Genomic DNA, 22899 nt, shown 5'->3' with positions numbered 1-22899 from the left:
ACGATGGTAATGGGTGTAAAGTGTAAAGTTATGTAACTTTAGTAACTGAAGAAAAATATTTAAATCCGTTCTGCTGTGCTGCTATTTTTGATAGCCCTCTGAAAAAAAATAATACCATTTGTAGTGGGACACCGGTGGCAACTTGCATTGTGCTTTAAAGCTTGAACAAGTTGCGTTGATGGGTGGCTGGATTTGGGCCGGTTGGTGGAGCTATACTTTTAAGTTTGATTAATGTTTTGTTATCAATTTTATGAGAACCTGTGTATACATGCATTTTGTCCCCCCCATTTTTAAAAACTCTCGTTGAAATGATTGTTTAGTGTATATTTGCCTACTTTAGAACAATGGTTTTGATTTGTTCAAAAAATTCAAACTAATGCCTTAGCCACCAACCTCTGAGTAATGACCACTTTCTTTATTCAGACTTGTTTCCTGGATATCACATTAACCTTTGTATAAAGACCACTTGACTATAACGAACTTTTTTGTCACAAATGTTGTGGTCTGAGTGGATTTAGCCTCTGTTTTTTGTCTTAACATTGTTGTAAAGGTCGCAGGGGTTGAGTGGTTAAAATGTCCCGACATGTTTATACCACCAAGCCCTCAACCTCTGGGCTGTGAGATTGAATCCCATGTGCAGTAATGTAGTATAAATTCACTGCTGCTTGGTTGTTTTCCTCTTGGTACTCCGGCTTTCCTCCACCATCCAAACCTGGAATGTCCTTGAATGACCTTGGCTGTAAGAAGATTAAGCTAATCAAAATCATTTTTTTAACTTTCTGTTGTCCATTTACAGGGGTACGACTCCCTACTTCTGGAGAGGAAAACAGAAGAACAGAATACTCATCTTCAGTATGAGGAGAAGAGACTCGAACCCGTTTTTCTAACTTCAGCAGAAAGGTTGGTAATATTCGATAATGCAGATCTGTCATTTAAAAATTTGTATATTGAACACGTAATTATGATGTTTCATTTTCAGTTGGTTCGGACTCAACAGCACAAGCCTATTGAAAATCCACTTCCATAGTATGGCAATTTTACGTTGTATGGAAATGTTTATAGGTCAAAAGAAGTAATTATCATCGGTATGTTCTGTGTTAATCACAGGATCCTTACACCAAGGAATGATGAAGATTAAAGTTGAAATGATATGTTGTGAAGGCCTCAAATGTTAAAAACTAAGGTTTTTCAATTTTAGAAAATATATTGCATTATCTTTCAATATAATCCTTTCAGTATCTTTACACTTTAGCTAGCAAAATTTAATTCATTTTCCTGTTTAATTTAAAATGTTACCTCATCAATATAACTTCTGACCAAATGACATCGGTGTTGGGTACACACGGCCTTAACCCATTCATCCCTGAAATTTCATAATGGAATGTTCCAATTCTTGAAGTAGAAGAGTCCAAATGTGTCTTCAGGGGTAATTGTATTAGTATGGGAATAGTTAATGCTGAAAATGGAGATCCCTGCTAACCTCCTTCAATACAAGACTTACAGCATATAATCAGCCCATGTTTTACATTACTTATAAGCTGATATATAAATATACATATTCATTGTAGAATTGCTGCTTCTTGGTGAAGTCATCCCCATGATGGGATTACTAAATGGTTGTTGTGTGAAAATTTTTATTAGAGAAGTGGAATTTCCAATATGTCTTGAATAGTCTGCGTCTGGACCAGATTCAACTGGCTTGATCGACAAAAATAAGGAAATGGATTTTCCTTAATGTTTTTACAGTAGTATAGTATTTTGTTAATCTGTAATGTTACGTAATTAGAAAGAAAATTAATTATGTAAATAAATAATTTCAAGTTTTAGTTTGAGATCGGGTAATACAGATAAAGAATGTCAGGACCATAACTATTTTAACTCCATTTAGTTAAAATGGTAATCAGAAACCATTATAGTATTGGACATAGGTACATGTATCAGTTCACACAACCTATCAAGGATATAGTGCTTTATCAATTTCAATTGCATTTTTTAGTTAAAATTCTTTTTTACTAATTTTGATGAATATTTTTTGCCCAAACTGCATTATTGTGTCCCTGAACAGAATGGAACAGGACTACATAGAATACATGTATTTCAGTCTTGTTATACAAAGTCATATGCATTTTCCTGTGCCTGGTGCTAAACAAAATGTTTTTTACCTTGTTGACATACATTGTCCTTTGTTTCAGGAGCGACAACGACGCTACATGAATCTCAAGCCATATGATAAAATTACTCTCAGCATGGTAACCTCTGTTTCAGTTTTATTTATTAGTAAAAATAATGTGACATCTGAATATTTGACGTTAAATTCATCTTCTTCTTTATTAATGTCAATCTCATATGCAAAACTTTTTTTTTTCTTTATATTAATGACCCAGGCTATTGGTGTCTCTTTAGACCAGTGTCCTCTTCTGATTAAACTATTTTGATGTCCTCCTAGACAACTGTCATAAAAAACACACAGGCAATACTTCTTCACATGAATTTCACAAGCAATTTATGTGAAGAAATATTGCTTGTGTATATTGGGAATATTTATTTAGTGATGTGGTTTTTTTTATAGGGTCGCTTCATCATGGGAAACAAGACGGCAAGGACAGTGACTTTCTTCTATACCATCCTCCTACACAGCCTCGTCTTCCTGGTAAGTAAAGGTCAAGGTCAGACAGAATGTCAAGGTCTTTTATATAGTCAAGGTCGTTATAATGTCAAGGTCAGTCACAAAGTCAATGTCAAAGTCACAAAGTCAATGTCAAATTCACAAAGTCAAAGTCAGTCTAAAAGTCAAGACAAGATACCAGAAAGAAACAAAGTCAAGGTAAGTGTCACAAAGTCAAGGTCAAAGTCACAAAGTCAAGGTCGGACTAAAGTCAAGGTCAGTCTAAAAGTCAAGCTACATGTAAGTAACAAAGTCAAAGTCAGTGTCACAAAGTCAAACGGGTTATAAAATCAATTAGGCCAGACACCAATTCAAGGACAGTCATAAAGTCAAGAACAGACATAAAGTCAAGGTCTGTCATAAAGTCAAGGTCAGTATTAAAGTCAAGAACAGACAAAGTCAAGGTCTGTCAAAGTCAAGGTCAGTTATAAAGTCAAAGTCATGCAATCATAATGTCAAGGTCATTTATAAAATTGAGGTCACAAAAATGTTTTACTTGTCACAATATTATTTAGGATAGATGGTCTCATTACATTAATTTATAACTTACCAATTAATTACTAGTAATTTTTATTTCCAAACAAATTTGACCTTTTTCATTTTCAATATTGCAATTTAGCAAAAGAAGTTATAAAGAGTTAGTCCTCTGTGATTTATTAATGTGCTGTACATACATGTACATGTATTGAACAATCTCTATAATTGTATTATCATCACATTACAGGTTCTATACAAAGTGGCTCATACCGAGTCCTGCAAGAGAGACATTGCTGCCGACTGTCACCAAAAGTAGGCTTTTTCAACAACTTTTACAACAAAAAAATTACAACTACCTACATTTAATTTGCACTTTTTTACTTAGAATCATAAAATTTTGACACCCATAAATTGGCTGACTTATAATATTTTTTCAAACATTAACCTTTTTCATTACTAAATACTCAATGAAACTAAAAATGTGACTTATTTTTTATGCAGGTTTGCCGAACACATGTTGAATGTTCATGGAAAACATGACCATTAGTGATCAGCTCTCTCCCTGCTTGGACCAAGGGCAGACAACTCCATTCATCATCTGATAATGGAGATCAGAGATTATCACCATCTGTTATGAATTTTTGACCAGCGATGCGTTCAGCATCAACATTAATGCCATGAAAGCTTGCTAAATATGTATATATGGAAAAATCATATTTCATTGGGATAAAAATCAAAATTAAAAGTGACATTTTCATCAGATATGGGCCCAGTTGTTTAAAAGATGGTTATGGTCATCACAGTTAAATGGTAATTTTAAAATCAAGGTAAATGGAAGTCATTTAGCTAATCACCTTTTGAACAACCTGGCCATGACTCAGAAACATGGGATTTTGGTTGCATCGGTCAGCAATGGTTTTTCATTGTGCCTAATATAAAATAGTAATAATAAAAAAAAATGTAGATTCAATATGTTATGAAAATAACAGAGAGAGAACCTTGTGTTTCTTGCATTTATTTTGTCATATTATTTAGGTGCTAATTGAATTTTCATTGTTAGAAATTGAACATAAACCATTTATTAATTCTATAAAAGATAATTAACTTGATATACTACTTAATTATTTTATTAGTTTGTTCAAATATTTCTTACAAATCTCACAAGGCCACAAGATAACATTCTTAACTTATTCACTCCTGAAATTTCATAATAGACTGGTCTAGTCTTTGATTTAGAAGAGTCTAAATGTGTCTTCGGGGGTGAATGGACTAATGTTATATATAAATGAAATTACAAGAGAATTATCATTGATTTACAGTAACTACCTTTAGGAATTCAGTTACCTGCTGGAAAGATGACTTGTTTCCCTGGGACCAACAAACAATGCACATCTATGCAGTACAGTGAACGCTACATATTCACCTTAACTTTTCTCTTTGTATCCAACTCTCTTCATTTAGACTTTTTGACCCACCTTATCTAAGACAGAACTTTTCCTATGTTTTATCTTCTGCTCATTATGTTAGATATTTCATGATAAATAATCTTGTTACCATATTCTACAATAAGCCTTCCTCTCCTAGAAATAGATGTTGGGATTTTTAAGGGAGAGAGATCGTAATTATCACCGAATGCAGGCCTAAGTTTTTTCATACCCCAAAATTTGATTTTCAGCAAACGCATAATGAAGTAGTGGTATTGCATTTTGTCGGTAGTGTATTGTGAGGTTTGTTCATCATTTAGGCAATTTAAGATAAATGCTTTGGTTCAATTCTTAAGATTGAAAATCAGTTTAAGTATATATTGAGTTTGCTGAAGAAAAGTAGTATTGTATTATTTTTTATATTTTTTTTTTTTGACAAAATTAACTTTTCCTAATAAAAATACTGTATTTTGCCTAAACTTATTAAATTATTTTGTAGAAATATTTTAGACATGGAAATAATCTTTTAATATTCTTATTTTTTTTTATGTTTTTTTTTTTTTTAAGGAAATTCATATTAAAACGTTTCTTTTTCATTTTTTCTCTATAATGATAGAATGATTGGGATGCATGTGATAAACTTTGTATATAAAATGTACTTGGGATAGTGTATACGGAGGAAGAATTTCCTATCTAAACCTGTTTGGTAATTAATTGGTATAATTAGTTACCTAAGGTTTTAATTGAAGGGATAAAAATCATGACCTTGCATTTTGATATGCTTTTAATAATAAACATATTGAGGATTACAAAGCTTTGTTGTTGTTTGTTTTTTTTATTATTATTATTAATTATAAGGGATGTTATATAAACCAACTAATTATTTTGGCAGCAACTTAATTCAACAATTACTTGAAATATTTTCATGACAATTAATTTTGTGATTTGTTCACAAAATTGTGATTAACTGAAACAATTTTGCAGCCATTAAATAATTTTTCATAAATTTTGATTGTCTACAAAATACCTAGGTAGTGAAATTCAAACGCACTCAAAAATAAGTTGGATTATAACAGTACTTCTTATTGTGAGGAATTAATATTTCTTAAATGTACTTTAAATGTACTTTAATAACTATTTAATTTTGATACATTATAAAAGTACATCTCTTCATTACTGGTACTGGTCAGGCCTATTCTGTCTTTGCATATCACAGAGTTATCTCCCTTGTAAGTATGTATTGATTGTGACAACTTTTTCTCTGAAAACTCTTGGCCGTTTTCGATGATCACAAATGACTGGAAGTTCTCGACATTGGAGTGTAACGTTTTCGACCCTTATGGTCCTTTCACATTTGAGTTCTCTACATATACATGTAGATATACACCTTGTGATAGCCACTCTTGTGGTCGGGTCCCGCTTTGTACCGTTACATACAATTTTTAGTTCGTTCCCAGCCTAGCACTGAACCGAAAGAAAACCAAAACAGAGTTTTACATCCAAATTGTTTTATTTATTAAAACATGAAATATTATGCCAGATTTATGATGGTTACATCTCCAGCGTATAGAACAACCTTATAGGGTACATGATGGTTGCTGTTACATAATATACATGTAGGTTCCTATAAGCTACACACATACCAATACCAGTTTCAGAACGATCTCCATGGACATTGACATGTTTTTGATACTTTTAAATTTTACCTCTTTGCTATATAATATTAAATATATATATATACCCAAAGACTGGAAGAATATATTTAAAAAGCTAGGTATTTAAAAATCCGGTAATATCCGGATCGGTATAGACATCTTCTATGACCAGATCGGGTTACGTAATCTACCGGTGCTGAACCAGATCGGGTTCCATCTTGAACCAGATCGGGTACACGCCTGGAACCGGTACTGGTTCCAATATGTATCAGAAGTTTGTCAATGGAAACCTTTCGTTACCAGTATTGGTTAATTCACTGATCTAATTATGTACCATATTGCACTTGAATCTGCCATGGTGAACAAGGACTATTAGATCGCTCTGTGAATATAAAATGACAGTGCTTGTCTGACTGAGTCTGACTGTGTTTGAAACTGCCGCTACACGGCTATTTATAGTGAAAAACGTTGCCCGTGACAACGAGCTCGCGCTACTAAACTTAGTATCCCGCCTCCCGCACTAGAGAGTTCCGAATTCTCGCGGAATATGACAACAGTCAGACGAGTCACAGAATCACGTAAAAGTTGTGTTTACAACGAAAATACCCATGGAAATATTGGATTAATTACTTAATTAAGACCTAAGGTATATATACTGTTTGCGAATTTGACTGAATATACTTAAAACTCTTATAATCGTACCTGAGTCGAGGCGGATCCATCCGGTGCCCCACTCGGACATGCTAAACAGCAATCGCCACAAAAACCCGAATAGTTTTCTAACTTCTACGTGAGATTGATATATATTTTGATAAATATGAGAGAACAATATTCGTTACATAGCCCCCCTCCATGAAAAGCATTCGTCCCGAATGTTTATACCATAATATATCGAGAATTTAGCAAAATGTATCTGAGTTAATTGATCAATTAGTGGAACCCAAAACGAGGCTTTGCACCCGCTACTATCCATCATTTGCATACGGTTGGGCGCAGACGACAATCGAGGAAAGTCACAAGTTACGTTCAGGTAAGTTATTACCGAACAGTGTTTCGATTCTCATGGTTTTAAATAGTTCACATTATTCAGTAGTTTTAATGGTGACCTTCCTGATTGGTTTACGTAGCGACCAAACCGTAAAAAAAAAATAAGATGAGATTGATTACAACTTTAAATCTGTAATTCGTCAAATTGCGAAAATGTTCTGGTACAATTAATTTACAAAATATACATTTGGTCAAACTCCAGCCGGATGTTTGTAATTTTCTTTCTTAAGAAAGTGTTATTTACAATCTTGCACCATATCAATCTACAATTTGGACAATAATTTTAAATCAAAACTTCAAAAATTCATTTTAACAGTAACACTTCAATATAGCAACAAATCATAAGTATAATAATTGGTTCATTTATATCATGGTTATATATAAATATAGCCATTCTCGGATTCCAGCGGGATATCCGTAGAAATCAATTCCAAACTCCAGCGGGATGTTTGGATATTGAAGTATGATACAATTTAATTATTTCTGTCATGGATTCTATAAACAATATTCATCATATTTGAGAATAAGTAGCCAATTAATCATATTTACAAATAAATGTATTTACATATTATCCATTCTTGGGCCTTCCAAATTCCAGCTGGATATTTGGGAATATCAATTTTCAGATAAAAATATTTATATATATATACGCATATACATGTATCTATGCATTAATTTATGTACATGAAAGAATTGATGAATGGTCATTATTTCCGTTTCAAAAAGTATATTTACAACCATAGCCTACTTTTGTAAGTGGGTAATTACTTGAAAAGCCATCAGAAAAATTGTATTATTAGTATTACTAGATCTATATTCATTTACTGGTAATGTATACAAAAATACAATATGTAGATCTATATATCTATGTCTCCATTGAATTATTTGAACAATCAAAGTACTAATTTAAATTACTTTATATTTTCCAGGAAAGAACCTGACATGATATTGGAGAGAAAAATCCATACCGAAAGAGAAGAAAAGTGAAATTTAACAATACTTGGTAATTCTTTTCAAATAATTAACTTAGAAGTCTGAGGTTTACTCAACCTTGATTTCAAACTGAGAAAGTATTATTTTATACTTACATATTAACAGTATCAAGTTATACTACATATATGACATAATAAATTACAATACAATTGGATTCATCCCCTAATGTACACACATAATTTTTCCATGATATCGAGTAGATTTACTTAAACCCGGGATAAAAACACTGACAACATTTATAATAAGCCACCCCCCAATAATGTTTTTTTTTTTTGAATGTCAATTTGATGATTTAATCTAATTCGGAGAGTTTCTGTTTCACAATTCTTGCAAGGGACTCAATTTCGTAATAAACACATTCTTCTAATAATTCTTGCAGGTGGTACCGGGTAACAGGAAGGAGCCTGACCTGTCCGTTAGGATTTCTAAGATAGTTTAAAATTACTCTGAAGTGCTTGTGGTCACGGTCGAGAAAATAAGTGTACACATGATCCACTTCATAGGGCTGAAAGGGAGACGTTTTCTTCACCATGCTTGCCAATATGCTGGATGGGTCACTCTCTAAGGTTGGAGCGCTAGTTTCGAAGCGGACTCCGCCAACGTTGAGTATTACCCTCTGGGCTTGGTTGAGGGCCATCCCTTTTAACTTCACCTCATGTCTTGGCTTTCTGGTTGGAGTATAGGCGACGTCTGATGACTCCACAGAGTACGTACTCGGAGCAATCAAAGAGAGTTCATCATCCTCTTTGCCCCCTGAGGTGCTGAGGTCAAGGGCAGCCACCTGGACCTCCTCTACAAGAGCAGGAACCGGCACTGGTGGCTCAACTTGTACCTCAGGCACCTCGGGCAGTTTCCTTTTTTTATTGTAGGGTTTACTCGGCTTTGTTGGTGCCCTGGTAAGCAATAATGTTTGTGATGCTTTCCGTTTCCGGTCCCTATTTGCTGGCCTATCTACCCTACTTGACTCTACCTCTTTCTTTTCCGCATCACTCTTTGCAGGGCGTCGGATAACTTTGACATGCCTGGCTCTTTCCTTTTGGAACACCTCGTAAGCCATCCTGTCCTCCTCCGAGAACTTCCCTGTGGCTCTCGACACCATTCTTAGGGTTTTGTTGGGAGAACAGCCTGTGTGTTGTGTGTCACGTCTGCTGAGAATGGCGTGGCAATCACTGCATTGGAACCCCACCCCTGAATGGGCTGTGGTGATGTGACGCTCGCATAGCGAAAGCTTGATTGTTTCTGCTTTGCAAATTTGGCATTGGTACCTGGTGACCTACAAAAGAACAATAGAATCTGTAAGTATTGAATTGTCACTAATGTTACATCATATTACAATTTTCAACATTGGTACAGATAGATACTATTTGTTCTCTTCGTTAATGTAATGTAGTAGTATTAGTCCCTCAACCATGCTGGTTTATTTTCACCAATATATGGTTTTAACATATTATGGTGCACTACTTTTGGCTTGGTTTTGGAACTTTTCTGTACTCGGTACACTACATCGTTTATTTTGTCAAGCACCAGATAAGGACCTTCCCATGGACAACATAACTTTGACCCAAGTCCTTTCCTTGAATTGAAAAGCCAGACAGGGTCTCCCCTTTTGAATTGGTTAACCTTGATATTTCTATCGTGGTTTTTCTTTATATGCTCAGAGGTGATTTTTATCCTCCCTCTGGCGAAATCATGTATTGATTCTAGTATTTTTGTAAGACCATACGCATAATCTGTATGTTCTTGTACTGTTTCAGAACTGATTCTACCCAGAACCAGGTCGACAGGGAGATTGATGCTGCGACCAAAAACCATTTCGTTGGGAGACACGCCCAGGGATTCATGTTCCGCAGAGCGATACGCCATCATCAACAACGGTATATGGTCATCCCAATCTTTCATATTTTTAGCTATATATGCAGACAACATTGCTTCGATGGTTCTGTTGGCACGTTCTACCATGCCGTCAGACTGTGGTCTGTACGGAGTGGTTCTAGTTTTAGTTATTCCCAAGATATTGCATATCTCTTTGAAAACATCTGACTGGAAATTAGTTCCCTGGTCAGAATGCAATTCCATTGGTGCTCCAAAGATGGTAACCACCCTTTCGATAAACTTATGTGCCACTGTTGATGCCTTCTGATTCCGCATTGGAATGGCATCGACCCATTTCGTAAAGTAGTCTGCTACAACCAACAGATAAAGGTGCCCCCTATTACTCTTTGGTAATGGTCCGATGACATCAATAGCCCACCTTTCCATTGGACTCCCTACATTGTAGGTTTGTAAAGCTCCTTTGGCTTTCTTGCCAGGAGATTTCTTAGCTGCACACTGGTCGCATATCTTGACCCAGTGTTTGACATGACTCGACATCTGATACCAGAAGAATCGGTCTCTAATTTTTGATAAAGTCTTTTTGACTCCCAGGTGTCCTCCAGTAATGCTGTTGTGTAATTGCTGGAGTGCATAGTTTTGTAGATTACAGGGTAAAACTATCTGGAGTTTGAGTGGTCTCCCTTGAGATGGCTCCCACTTATGGCATAAGATACCATCTTTTATTAACAGGGAGTCAAACCTTGCCCAGTAATATTTAGTAGCTTCATTTAAATGGGAAATATCAGACCATTCTGGCCTCTTGTTACTTTGGACCCATTTAAATACATTTTGAAGTACAGTGTCCTGGCTTTGGGCGCCTATTACACTTTTATTACTGAGGTTGGTGTCGCTGATCTCCTTGGTTTTTGTTTTACTATTTGTTTCTGTAATTTCAGGTTCTACAGACTCTGCACTACAAGTTCTGGTTGTTACCATGGAACAGCTCACCTGCTCACCAGTATCTGAACCGGAATCAACAGCAACTGGTAGTTCAACAGGTTTTAAGGTTTCATTTTGTAGAATAGTTGGGTTGTATTTCTGTTCGGCTCGAGCGCAGTAGCTACATTGGTCTTCCCAACATGGCCTACGTGACAAAGCATCTGCGTTCCCATGAGCACGACCAGCTCTATATTCTATCTTAAACTGATATGAGGACAGAAACTCGAACCACCGAGCTATCTGACCCTCAGGGTTTTTGAAATTGATAAGCCATGTTAGAGCACCATGGTCACTTCTTACTTTGAAGTATTGACCATACAGGTAATGATGAAAGTGCTTAACTGAACTGACTATTGCTAACAATTCCCTTCTGGTTACGCAATATTTTCTTTCAGCTTTTGAAAATATTTTGCTGAAGTAACCAATAACCTTTTCTTCCCCATTCTGTAGCTGAGATAATACTGCACCTAAGCCATCATTTGATGCATCGGTGTCCAGTATAAAAAGTCCTTCAGACTTAGGATAAGCCAGAATTGGTGAGCTGGTTAGAGCTCGTTTGAGTTTATCAAATGCTATTTGACAGTCTGATGTCCAGTTAAATCTTTGATATTGTTCTGTAAGTTTGTGTAATGGTTTGGCGATATCAGCAAACTTGAACACAAACTTTCTGTAATAAGAACATAACCCAAGAAAACGTCTAACATCTTTCACTGACTGGGGAACAGGCCAATTCCTTACAGCCTCTATTTTCCCAGGATCGGTACCGATACCGTTTTCATTTACCACATGGCCAAGGAACGTAACTTCCTTTTGCAGTAGTTTACATTTCTTTGCGTTCATTTTCAGGTTGGCATCCCTGAGTCGACCGAATACTTGGTGCAGGTTCCCGAGATGTTCATCAAAAGTCTTTGATAGAATGATGATATCATCCAGGTATACCATACAGATTTTCCATGATAGTTTTGCTAATATTTTCTCAATAAGCCTCTGAAATGTGGCTCCAGCATTGGTGAGACCGAATGGCATTGTTACATATTGCCAGAGTCCTCCTCCAGGTATGGAGAATGCTGTTTTTGGGCGGTCTTCAGGCGCTACTTTGACCTGCCAGTACCCACTTTTTAGATCTACAGTTGAAAACCAGCTTGCACCAGAAAGTGCATCTAAGGTTGCATCTATTCTTGGGAGAGGATGACTATCCTTTATAGTCACATCATTCAGTTTTCGATAGTCGAGACAAAACCGTATGCTATGGTCATGTTTCTTCTCTACTAAAACAACAGGACTTGACCAAGGGCTATCTGAAGGTTCAATGACGCCTTTTGCAACCATGTCCTCTATCTCTTTTTCTGCTTCATTAATTTTAGCTAAAGGGATTCGCCTTGGTTGCTGTTTAATTGGCGGGTTTGAACCAGTGTTTATTCTATGCTCCACCAGATCTGTTAACCCTAGATCATTGGAGTGCTTGGAAAATGAATCCTGAAATTCAATCAGTAAACTTTTCAAAGCTTCTGATTGTTCATCTGAGATTTCAGAACATGACTCTTGAAATAACTTGGTTAGGTGCTCAGGTATTTTGTCCAGATCAGGTTTAGACTTACCTGTACTAATATTATTAACAGAAATTTCTTCTGATTGTACTTCCATACATTGGCTTACTCTATCTATAGTGGCCACAATGGAATCTTTGTACAATTTACAACTTTCATTACCAATATTGAGAAAACGTAAAGGTATTATTCCCCTACTCGGGTCAACCACTGCTTTAGCCAATAACACCTCGTGTCTTTGCACAAAATTTGGTGTAGGCTCTACAAGCGCTGTTTTCTCTCGACATATTGGATCTACAAGTCTACCAGTAACTATAGTTTCACTATTTGCTGGAATAACAACATCTTCGAAAATTGAAACTCTGCTAGACATAGGTTCGATTCCATCTTGGAATCTAAAACATGGGACAACTTCACCTTTAACCATTAAACAGTTCTTGTTCAAGAGTATGTTTACTGAATGTTTTGTCATAAAATCCAAGCCTAATATCCCATTTTGTTCTATTTCAGCTATAAAGAATTCATGTTCTACAGTAAGAGGACCAAGTCTGACTGGCAACCGACATTTTCCTACAAATGGCTTCCTTTCTCCAGTAGCCGTTACCAGATTCAAGCGTATTGGCTGTATTTGGAGATTATTTTTGGAATCCAACTTTTGAAGGTACTTGTGATTTAAAATAGTGACATTGGCCCCTGTGTCAACCAATAATGAAACCTCTTGGTTTTCAATCTTGACACAAGTGTATAGGCCTTCACTATCTTTATTTACACAGTTTATTATCATATCAGTGGGTCTCTCCCCATCCTTAGCCGATTTCTGACCCTCGAACTCAGCTTCTAACGGTTTCCCGAAGCTTGGTTCTGGTGCCGATAGTTTGGTTGACAATTTTGGAAATTGTCTCCCCTTTGATTACCATTAGGAAAGGGATGTGCTCCTTGCCTAAATGAATGATTTTGTCTGTTACGGTTATCTCCCCTGCTTGGACCATTATTTGTTGGACCATGTTGCCTGTTGGAGTTGTTATTCCAAACACTTGGCTGCCTTTGGGGTTGATTAGCTGGTTTGTTTCCTTGATTGTTCAAGGCTTTTACCAACAATTTGGTAGACCTGTCAAGGTTGAACATACACCTAGTTAGTGACCCAATGTCGAGAACTTCACCATCATTTGTGACTGGATGTCTGTTCTCCTGACACATAGAGGCTTCAGCTGGTGATTTATCAGTGATTTGAACAGATTTCACTGCTTTACCACGTTGCCTGTCAGCTAAACGGTGAGCCTCTAATCGAACAGCATGTGTTTCGGCCTCATTTATATTTTTGGGCCTTAACTCACGTAGCCGTAATCTTAACTCAGAGTCTTGGATTGAATCAATGTAGTGATCCAGAGCCAAAATATTTATCAGTGAAGAATCTGCTGTCGGATATGCTTGCCGTGTTAACTTACGGATTGACTGTGCTAATTCCGACAAAGACTCCTCTTTACCTCGGACCTTTGTCTGTAACCTTGCACGGTACATTTCCGATCTTTCAACAGAACCATACCTCATGTTCAAGATGTCTACCAGGCTATCATAGTCTTGCCTGTCTTGGGTACTCAACTCGGTGAGGACCGTACGAGCACTCCCACTGAGACTTCCTGCTAGGTACAAAGATTTTTCTTTGTAATCCCAGTTGTTTATCTGGGCAATGATTTCGTACTGAGATAAGTATTCTTCGAAATCCTCTGACCCATTATATGTTTGTGGTTTAAGCCTTGTGTTGCTTTTTGATGTCATTGGTCTAAAAAGTGTGTGATCGGGTTCCTGGTGGTTTTCATTTCTGTCTTGGACTCGGGAATTGTTATAGTTGTCTCCCCTGGAGAAAGACTGACCTAAACCATTATCTCCCTCTAGTTTCTTTTCTAAATGATCTACCCGTTTAACCAGCCCATTTACATCTGTTCTTATTTCAGAAATTTGCTGCCTCATCTCGGATCGAATTTCATCTAGGTTTCTGTATATTTCTTGGCTAAATGAATCCAACTGTTTTCCCAGTTCCCTCATGATATCACTACTGATTTGTTCTATACTTTGTATATTTTCAGATTGAGAATCATGGTTCTGAGATTCAGAAGATACACTATGCCCGACAGTGTTGTTCTCTACACTGGAGAAACCATCATCTTTCCGAAATGTAACCTCACTTTCTGAATCGGAGTCATCCATAGCTTATATTTGTATTAAAATAAAACTTGAATGTTTTCCTGGTTTTGTTTTTGTTTTTCTGGATTGAACTTCTTTCGGTACACTAGACGCTGGGAATGAGTGGATATTTGGAAATTAATTCCACCTATATCCTGCCGACGACGCCAATGTAACGTTTTCGACCCTTATGGTCCTTTCACATTTGAGTTCTCTACATATACATGTAGATATACACCTTGTGATAGCCACTCTTGTGGTCGGGTCCCGCTTTGTACCGTTACATACAATTTTTAGTTCGTTCCCAGCCTAGCACTGAACCGAAAGAAAACCAAAAACAGAGTTTTACATCCAAATTGTTTTATTTATTAAAACATGAAATATTATGCCAGATTTATGATGGTTACATCTCCAGCGTATAGAACAACCTTATAGGGTACATGATGGTTGCTGTTACATAATATACATGTAGGTTCCTATAAGCTACACACATACCAATACCAGTTTCAGAACGATCTCCATGGACATTGACATGTTTTTGATACTTTTAAATTTTACCTCTTTGCTATATAATATTAAATATATATATATACCCAAAGACTGGAAGAATATATTTAAAAAGCTAGGTATTTAAAAATCCGGTAATATCCGGATCGGTATAGACATCTTCTATGACCAGATCGGGTTACGTAATCTACCGGTGCTGAACCAGATCGGGTTCCATCTTGAACCAGATCGGGTACACGCCTGGAACCGGTACTGGTTCCAATATGTATCAGAAGTTTGTCAATGGAAACCTTTCGTTACCAGTATTGGTTAATTCACTGATCTAATTATGTACCATATTGCACTCTGAATCTGCCATGGTGAACAAGGACTATTAGATCGCTCTGTGAATATAAAATGACAGTGCTTGTCTGACTGAGTCTGACTGTGTTTGAAACTGCCGCTACACGGCTATTTATAGTGAAAAACGTTGCCCGTGACAACGAGCTCGCGCTACTAAACTTAGTATCCCGCCTCCCGCACTAGAGAGTTCCGAATTCTCGCGGAATATGACAACAGTCAGACGAGTCACAGAATCACGTAAAAGTTGTGTTTACAACGAAAATACCCATGGAAATATTGGATTAATTACTTAATTAAGACCTAAGGTATATATACTGTTTGCGAATTTGACTGAATATACTTAAAACTCTTATAATCGTACCTGAGTCGAGGCGGATCCATCCGGTGCCCCACTCGGACATGCTAAACAGCAATCGCCACAAAAACCCGAATAGTTTTCTAACTTCTACGTGAGATTGATATATATTTTGATAAATATGAGAGAACAATATTCGTTACACACCAAAGGCGAAATAAACGATATTAAAATTTTACTGTCAATTCAAGTCTGCTTATGAGTTTAGAATTTTGACATGTGTGTCCTTGCTATTGATGTCTCTGGAAATTACCTTATTGTTGAGCTTTTAAATGATATCATATTTTAGGTATTTTTTTTTAAATATTGTTGATGATAGTGAGTGAGGGTTATTGTTTCAGAGAGTGTATCGGATATATCAACATACCTATCTTCTAGTAATTAAATGGTTCTGTAGTTACATGAGTCTTGGTTGCTCCTAGAGTCACATTTGGTGCATGGTCTATTGTCACATAAATTCTATCTGGTTATAGTTCATATATACCTTTACAGTACAAATAAAAATGACATGGTTAATATCTTTTAATATCTGAAAACCATTCATGCTATTTTTTTACTTCTAGTCATTAATATTCAGTGCTATATATTGCTTACTTTACAATGTATCAGTTTTCTTGCAATATTATTAATGTTGATGCATTACTTGATTTTCACTTTTAATTAGTTTTCAAATTGAGGTTTTGCTCTATATGAACTTTTCGCAACTCTACACCCATCTTTTGCCGTCAACACAATTTTTTGTATTGCCTGGCATTCAGGCGGGCAGGATGTTATATACTACATTCTATGTGTGTTGATTTGCTATAAGCTCATCAGACTTATTCCCCTTTACTTATCGTTCCTATTATATAATTGACTCTTTGCTATCAATCTAGTTTATTTCTGAATCCTAAGAATGTTACAATAAATCTATATTATTTCTAAAGTAATGCAAATCATGTATTTCCGAGTCAGGTTTTGTTATGTTCTTAATATTTGTTTAGGATGGTTGTATAATTGGTTTTCCGGATAATTTTGGATTCGTTACCGTTTTGGGTTTTTTATTATGTACATCTGCGTGAGGAAAGCGCTTGAGGAAAACTGAATACAGAGAAGAAGGGAAGAAAATTGTTTTTGTTTATATTATCTGCCTGCATGTTATGAAAATACAACTGCCGTACCGGTAACAAAACTGCTGAAGCAATTTCAATGAAATTTTGCACAAACCTTCTAATGAATAAGGCCAATCAAAATTGTAAATTATATGGTCCCCATTCTTACAGGGGGCTCTGAGAGAGACAAAAATGGGTAAAATTGACTAAAATTTCAAAAAACCATCTTCTCCACTCACAGATGCGTTTGAATTCTTCATAGATAGAACAGTTTTAAAGTCCTTTACAGAAACTATAAATTATATGATACTGGAGCCTCTCGTTTCCGCCTGGGGAGGTGGTTAATTTTACTAGAGTTTTTATATATATTTTTGAGCATTATTTGGTCATTGGTAATAGGAAATAAGTCAAATGTTGTCAGAATTATCAGCATGAGATGGCCATTGAATCATCTTAACAAATTTTCCATGATTGACCCCCCCCCCCGGAACCTTAGGGGCGGGATAAAAATGGGTCAAATACGCTAACACGTCAAAAATATTTTCTGAAATTCTGGAAATGGTAGAATCAAATGCTTTTCATAAATGGAATAGTCTTAAAGTCCTTTACAAAAAAAAAATTGAATTATATGACCCTAGGGTCTATCGTTTCCCCCTGGGGAGGAGGTTAAATTAATTAAACACATTGTTGAGTATTATTTTGTCATTTGTATTAGAAAATGAGTCAATTGTCGTCATAATTATCAGTATGAGATGGTCATTGAATCCTATTAACAAATTTTCGGGGCCTTAGTAGCGGGGTCAAAATGGGTCATATAGGCTAAAACTTCAAAAATCTTCTGAAATTCTAGAAATGGAGAAGGTCAATTGTATTATAGTTTATATAGGAAGACACGTTTATGAGCAATTTTTGCACAATTTCGTAGAAATTTGAGTCAAACTTTGTTAGAATTATAAGCCTGAGAAAGCATTTTAACATCATATACATATTGGTCCTTGCCAACTCCCTGAGTGCATAGGGGCGGGGCCAAAGGGGATCAAATAGGCTAAAACTTCAAAAATCATCTAAAATTCTGGAAGTGGTAGAATTAAATACTCTTTATAGACGGAAAGGTCATAAGGAGTTTTATATAGATTGTAAATTATATGACCCTGGGGTCTCACGTTTCCCCATGGAGAGGGGGTCAATTTTACTTTAGTTTACATAGGAAAAACATATTTATGAAAATTATTTGCTCAATTTTCATAGGAAATGAGTCAAACTTGATTAGAAATATTAGCCTGAGATATAGCATATCGGTCCTCGCTGACCCTTGGGGGACCAGAGGGGCAGGGCCAAACAGGGTTAAAATGACTACAATTCCAATACACTTCCTCTGAGTTCACAGGTTTGATGGAAACAAATACGCTTCATAGATTAAAAATTTAAATTTATAAATTACTGACCAACTTCAATGAGAACTCTGAATGAAAGAGACAGTTTAACAGTTACATGTTGATTTATTGATTATTCTTGAACTTTTTCCCCATGAAGACACATTTAGACTCTTCTGTATCAAAGACAAGACCAGTCCATTACAAAATGTCAGGGAAAATGAGTTAACAAATCATTTTGGTTATAGGTATACATTCCAATCCATGGTTCCAGGTTATACATTGTGACAAGATACAGATTGTCTGTGTTGATATGTGCCTGGCTGTTCGGTGTGTTGATTTTTGATGCAATGTCCTACTAAATATTTAACGTCCGGTGTACGTTGAATGGTGACATTCTTTGTTTGGAACCTGAAGTATAAATATTATAGTAGGCTATTTCTAGGCACAGTAAGATTATCATCTCTGTTGGTATGTCTGTTATTATTAAAACAATTCATATATGTGTATTAAAATTAAAGTTTTTATTAGCTCGTCATGCTTTTGAGCAACTATTGAAATTTAATTCTGTGACATAATATCGTCACCTGTTGCCCAATGTCGCCTGAAAAAATACAACTTTGCTTTCATATATATTCATATAATGAAGTATGGAAGACAAATCGTTTATACAGATGAAACATTCTTCATTGATCCGCTCTACCCGTTACTATTTTACAGTATACAACTTCTATCGCCCAAATATAGTTATGTCACCACTTTCTGTGTTTACTGTATCATGTATACTATAACGTGAAAGCAATCAACATGACGGCTAACATGTAGTTTATCTTATTTGCAATAGATGAAAAATCTCGAAAATGAGAAAAAAGAGAATTTAGCATAACGACCAAAGTAGGATTAGATCATCGATACTTATCGAACATGTACCAATAATCCGACGTTTAAAATGAAGTAGACGAGAGACGTGAGTTTTATTTGTTCTTGGTTCTACTTAGTCCAAGTACAACAAACCTTATCATGGTTTTGGACATATAAATAATTGATAAAAGAGTAATTAAGGGGTATTATTGGATACTTTCATACGTCAACACGAAGATCCTGCTCACTTTAACTAACTCACCGAGCACCCTTTGGAGTTACCTTTTTTGTTTTCAGTATTCGAAACCTCTCGGGCTTAATCATCGTATCGAAATATATAATGACGTTTGGAATATTGAACTCCGAACTGGGTGATATCTGACTGAAAAGAGAAAGGTATCATAGGACGCTGATTTCGGGCATGATCGGACAGTTTTCCTTTCACCTTTTGAATTATTCTAGTTCCCTATGATAACTTCTACATTACCTTTCTTCAATAATTCTCTAGTTTATTATCGATATCATCAGTCAACATAAAAGGCAGCTAAACACTAAGCTTAATTCATGCATCTGGAAGACTGCGCAATATTTGTTATATCGTTTTGTGCTGATAAATTTATAAGATTTATTTCCCTTTATCATCATTTTCCAGAACGTACACTTCATTTATTTTCCTTTGGCAAGTAGTCTTTCATTACGCATCAGAAAAAAAAAATTCTCAATAAAATTTGAATTTTTATTTAAGAAGTTTTATCAATAAATTTCACCCACTCACGTCTTCTGGGAAATGGTGAACAGGAGCCAGTGTATCTTTGTTTTCATCTTGTGTGAATTTGCACATTTTGGTAAAAATAAGAAAACGTGTGTTCTTATAACATATATTCATATGTAAAATGAAATACATATGTATTTTAATCATCAAAATAAGTTTATGTTTTTTGCTGTTTATTTTGTGTCTTGTGATGAAAATGACGATTCTCTAACTCTGTTTTAAAATGAATACAGCAGACTCTTAAGCAAACACCTCGCGCAATGATTTGGTTTGGTTTAATATAATTACGTCCTAACAGTTAAATGAGCAGGGTTTGATCGGCTCCTATTTCTATATGTAGGGTTTACACTTGAAAGCTGTTTGTTTGATTAATTAACGTCCTATTGACAGGCAGGGTCATTGGCGCTGCAGGTAGGGTGTTAGAATTGTACCTGCATGCGTAAAAGGCGACTTTATTTTAGATCTTATCTTTTCTCTCCTTCCTCACTAACTTTGTTCTTCCTAACGTCTCCCTTGACACCGCCTCACTTTTGGCCTTCTGGTGAGCGCTCGTCCCTGTGAGGTAGGCTCTGGGTTCTGTCCCCTGGCCGAGACACACCAAAGTCTATAAAAGTGGTAGTTTCTGCTCCTGATTAGCGCTCAGCATAAAGGGAGTGGGACGACTGGTTCGCCCGTTGTCAGTATAATGTGACCGGGTGGGGTGTGTTGCTTAGTACGGCCTCCCATGTATGCGTTGTGTAGCGTGTGTGAAGTGCGTGGTGTGTGTGAGACTGCAGTATTTTCATGTGATGTCTTCTTGTATAGTGGAACTCTTGTCCTTTTTATAGTGCTGTATTACCAAAGCATGCCACCGAAGACACTCAGCAACACACCCGACCTGGTCACATTATACTTACAACGGGCGAACCGCGAAAACAACCGGTTATATGGTATAAAGTAATGTTCTCGGACTATGCTCTCTTGTTTGATTCATTTGTGCGGTATAACACCATATTGACCTCAGCGAAGCTCAATAGGTGATAACCAACCATCTTATAAAATTCGTATTTTGTAGATATCTAGATGGAATAAACATCGTGCTCTTTATCAATTTTGTCTTTCAGGCATAATCATGAACCCACATATTAATCTAAAAAATACATAGACAGAATAACTAGGTGAGGAAAATTGATTTCAGTAATGAAATAGAAATATATTGTAATGACATTATTAATTTTTAAGTACATTGTTTCATGTTTATCTGTTATTACTTAAAACATAATAATCACTTTGTCAAGTGTATCCGTAAAAAGGCGCCATCTGTTCAGATGTTAGTCCTGTGAGTATTTTAGTCATATATTATTAAACGATATCGTCACACGATTGTTGGAAAGCTTTAGCGTGATCTTTATAAAAATGTTTAATAACATGAATATCATATTAGTAATTAATTTGTGAACAACGATAAAAGTAAAAAAAAAATTCCAAATGACAGTTATTAACAATGACATTCGCCATATATATATAGATACATTTGTAGCTTTAATTGGCAGAAAAAATTATTGTAAAAATGGTTTGTCACCACTCACCCAACAATTGTTTTGATTACATTGATTATATACTACATCGGTCCTGGTATAGATAATAATGGCTTTAGTTAGTATGTGTACGATTTGATACAAGAAGGGCAGCAGATCCACTATACAAGAAGACACCACACGAATATACCGGAGTCTATCAAACATACTTGGGGTAATTGTATTTAATTACAATTAATTACAGGCCCTCATGTTATTGGATGTAATTTGTAATTAAAGAAAAATCAATTACATGTAATTGTCATTAAAATTCAAGTAATAGTATATTCAGTGATACTTTATTTGAAGAATTGATGTTCATAAAATGTAAACACAAACTTAGAAGATGTACATTCGTATTTTGTGTTTGTGATAACAACAAAAATACATGATTGATTATAACATGTACCTGTTGTATTATTACTAGATGTAGAGTAATATCGTTGGTTGATCAATATTGTAAAACTAATTTATAAAAATAAGCTTTGAATTAGTAATATTGAGGTTCATTGGTTTTAAAACTAATGATATTGTCAGCAAAATGAGATATAGTAAGAATTTCAGGATAATATTTCACTGATGTATGCATGCACGTTTGTCACTTGGTATCTAGATTGTATTTATGGTATTATATATGATGTAAGTATAATGAACATTGTCAAATAAAATGAATGATGCCAAAAGAAATTCAATTAATAACATTAGTAAAGCAATTGTAATTTAATTAATTACATTACCATGTAATTTTGCCCATGCCTGCTCTCAAAAACGCAACGCACACTGCATACACGCTACACACCGGATACATGGGAGGCCGTCCTTACATGATCCTGACAGTTAATAGGACAACGTTGATTAATCAATCAAACAACCAACAAATCATATCGGAACACATGCCAAGTAGATATGTTTAAACATCTTGTGCTTTTCGGATGAAATATTTTAGGAACCCAGATTTATGTATTTTGCTGGTATAATTGTGAAAGGCTAACGTCGGCCGATCGGACACGGTGTTTGACAGACACGTTATTCGAACTGCAAACTTGTTAGGCTCGATTTCGTGTCTCACGCGAGACAACTGCCGATATTTCTACCAAGGAATTATAATTTCTCAATATGATATTCGTAGCCTCCCTGTTGACTTTTTTGTTTAGTCTCGTGATTGATTACAACATATTCTCTACCACTTTCGTCGTTCCTAAAGTCCAAAGAATTGAAATACGATTGACCGTGAAACTCCAA

The 22899-nt window shown here is 35.6% G+C and overlaps 3 protein-coding genes across 3 annotated transcripts; 1 reads left to right on the top strand and 2 right to left on the bottom strand.

Moving 5' to 3' along the window:
- Nucleotides 1-885: 885 nt before the first annotated feature.
- Nucleotides 886-5383, top strand: LOC138323664 (protein CASP-like). The gene is made up of 5 exons (XM_069268432.1): nt 886-900; nt 2193-2249; nt 2570-2650; nt 3390-3454; nt 3644-5383. Exons 2-5 carry the CDS (start codon nt 2211-2213, stop codon nt 3687-3689), a joined length of 231 nt encoding a protein of 76 aa, XP_069124533.1. The 5' UTR covers nt 886-900; nt 2193-2210; the 3' UTR covers nt 3690-5383.
- Nucleotides 5384-8553: 3170 nt separating this feature from the next.
- On the bottom strand, nt 8554-9360 carry LOC138324394 (BTB/POZ domain-containing protein KCTD2-like). The gene has a single exon (XM_069269462.1). It carries the CDS (start codon nt 9358-9360, stop codon nt 8554-8556), a length of 807 nt encoding a protein of 268 aa, XP_069125563.1.
- A 4096-nt stretch (nt 9361-13456) lies between these two features.
- Nucleotides 13457-14824, bottom strand: LOC138324393 (uncharacterized protein DDB_G0283697-like). Its single transcript, XM_069269461.1, has one exon. It carries the CDS (start codon nt 14822-14824, stop codon nt 13457-13459), a length of 1368 nt encoding a protein of 455 aa, XP_069125562.1.
- Between the last annotated feature and the right edge of the window lie 8075 nt (nt 14825-22899).

Source organism: Argopecten irradians, chromosome 5, assembly GCF_041381155.1.
Source record: "Argopecten irradians isolate NY chromosome 5, Ai_NY, whole genome shotgun sequence".
In the NCBI taxonomy this organism is placed as follows: domain Eukaryota; kingdom Metazoa; phylum Mollusca; class Bivalvia; order Pectinida; family Pectinidae; genus Argopecten; species Argopecten irradians.
The sequence above is the reverse complement of the archived record's forward strand: the minus strand, read 5'-3'. Positions and strand labels throughout refer to the sequence as shown.

Excerpts from the sequence above, each read along its gene's own strand:
- LOC138323664 (XM_069268432.1), top strand. The coding sequence starts at position 2,211 with ATGAATCTCAAGCCATATGATAAAATTACTCTCAGCATG. Across the intron at positions 2,651-3,389 it reads TACACAGCCTCGTCTTCCTG|GTTCTATACAAAGTGGCTCA; the intron begins GTAAGTAAAGGT and ends ATCACATTACAG. Across the intron at positions 3,455-3,643 it reads GCTGCCGACTGTCACCAAAA|GTTTGCCGAACACATGTTGA; the intron begins GTAGGCTTTTTC and ends TTTTTTATGCAG.
- LOC138324394 (XM_069269462.1), bottom strand. The coding sequence starts at position 9,360 with ATGGTGTCGAGAGCCACAGGGAAGTTCTCGGAGGAGGACAGGATGGCT.
- LOC138324393 (XM_069269461.1), bottom strand. The coding sequence starts at position 14,824 with ATGGATGACTCCGATTCAGAAAGTGAGGTTACATTTCGGAAAGATGAT.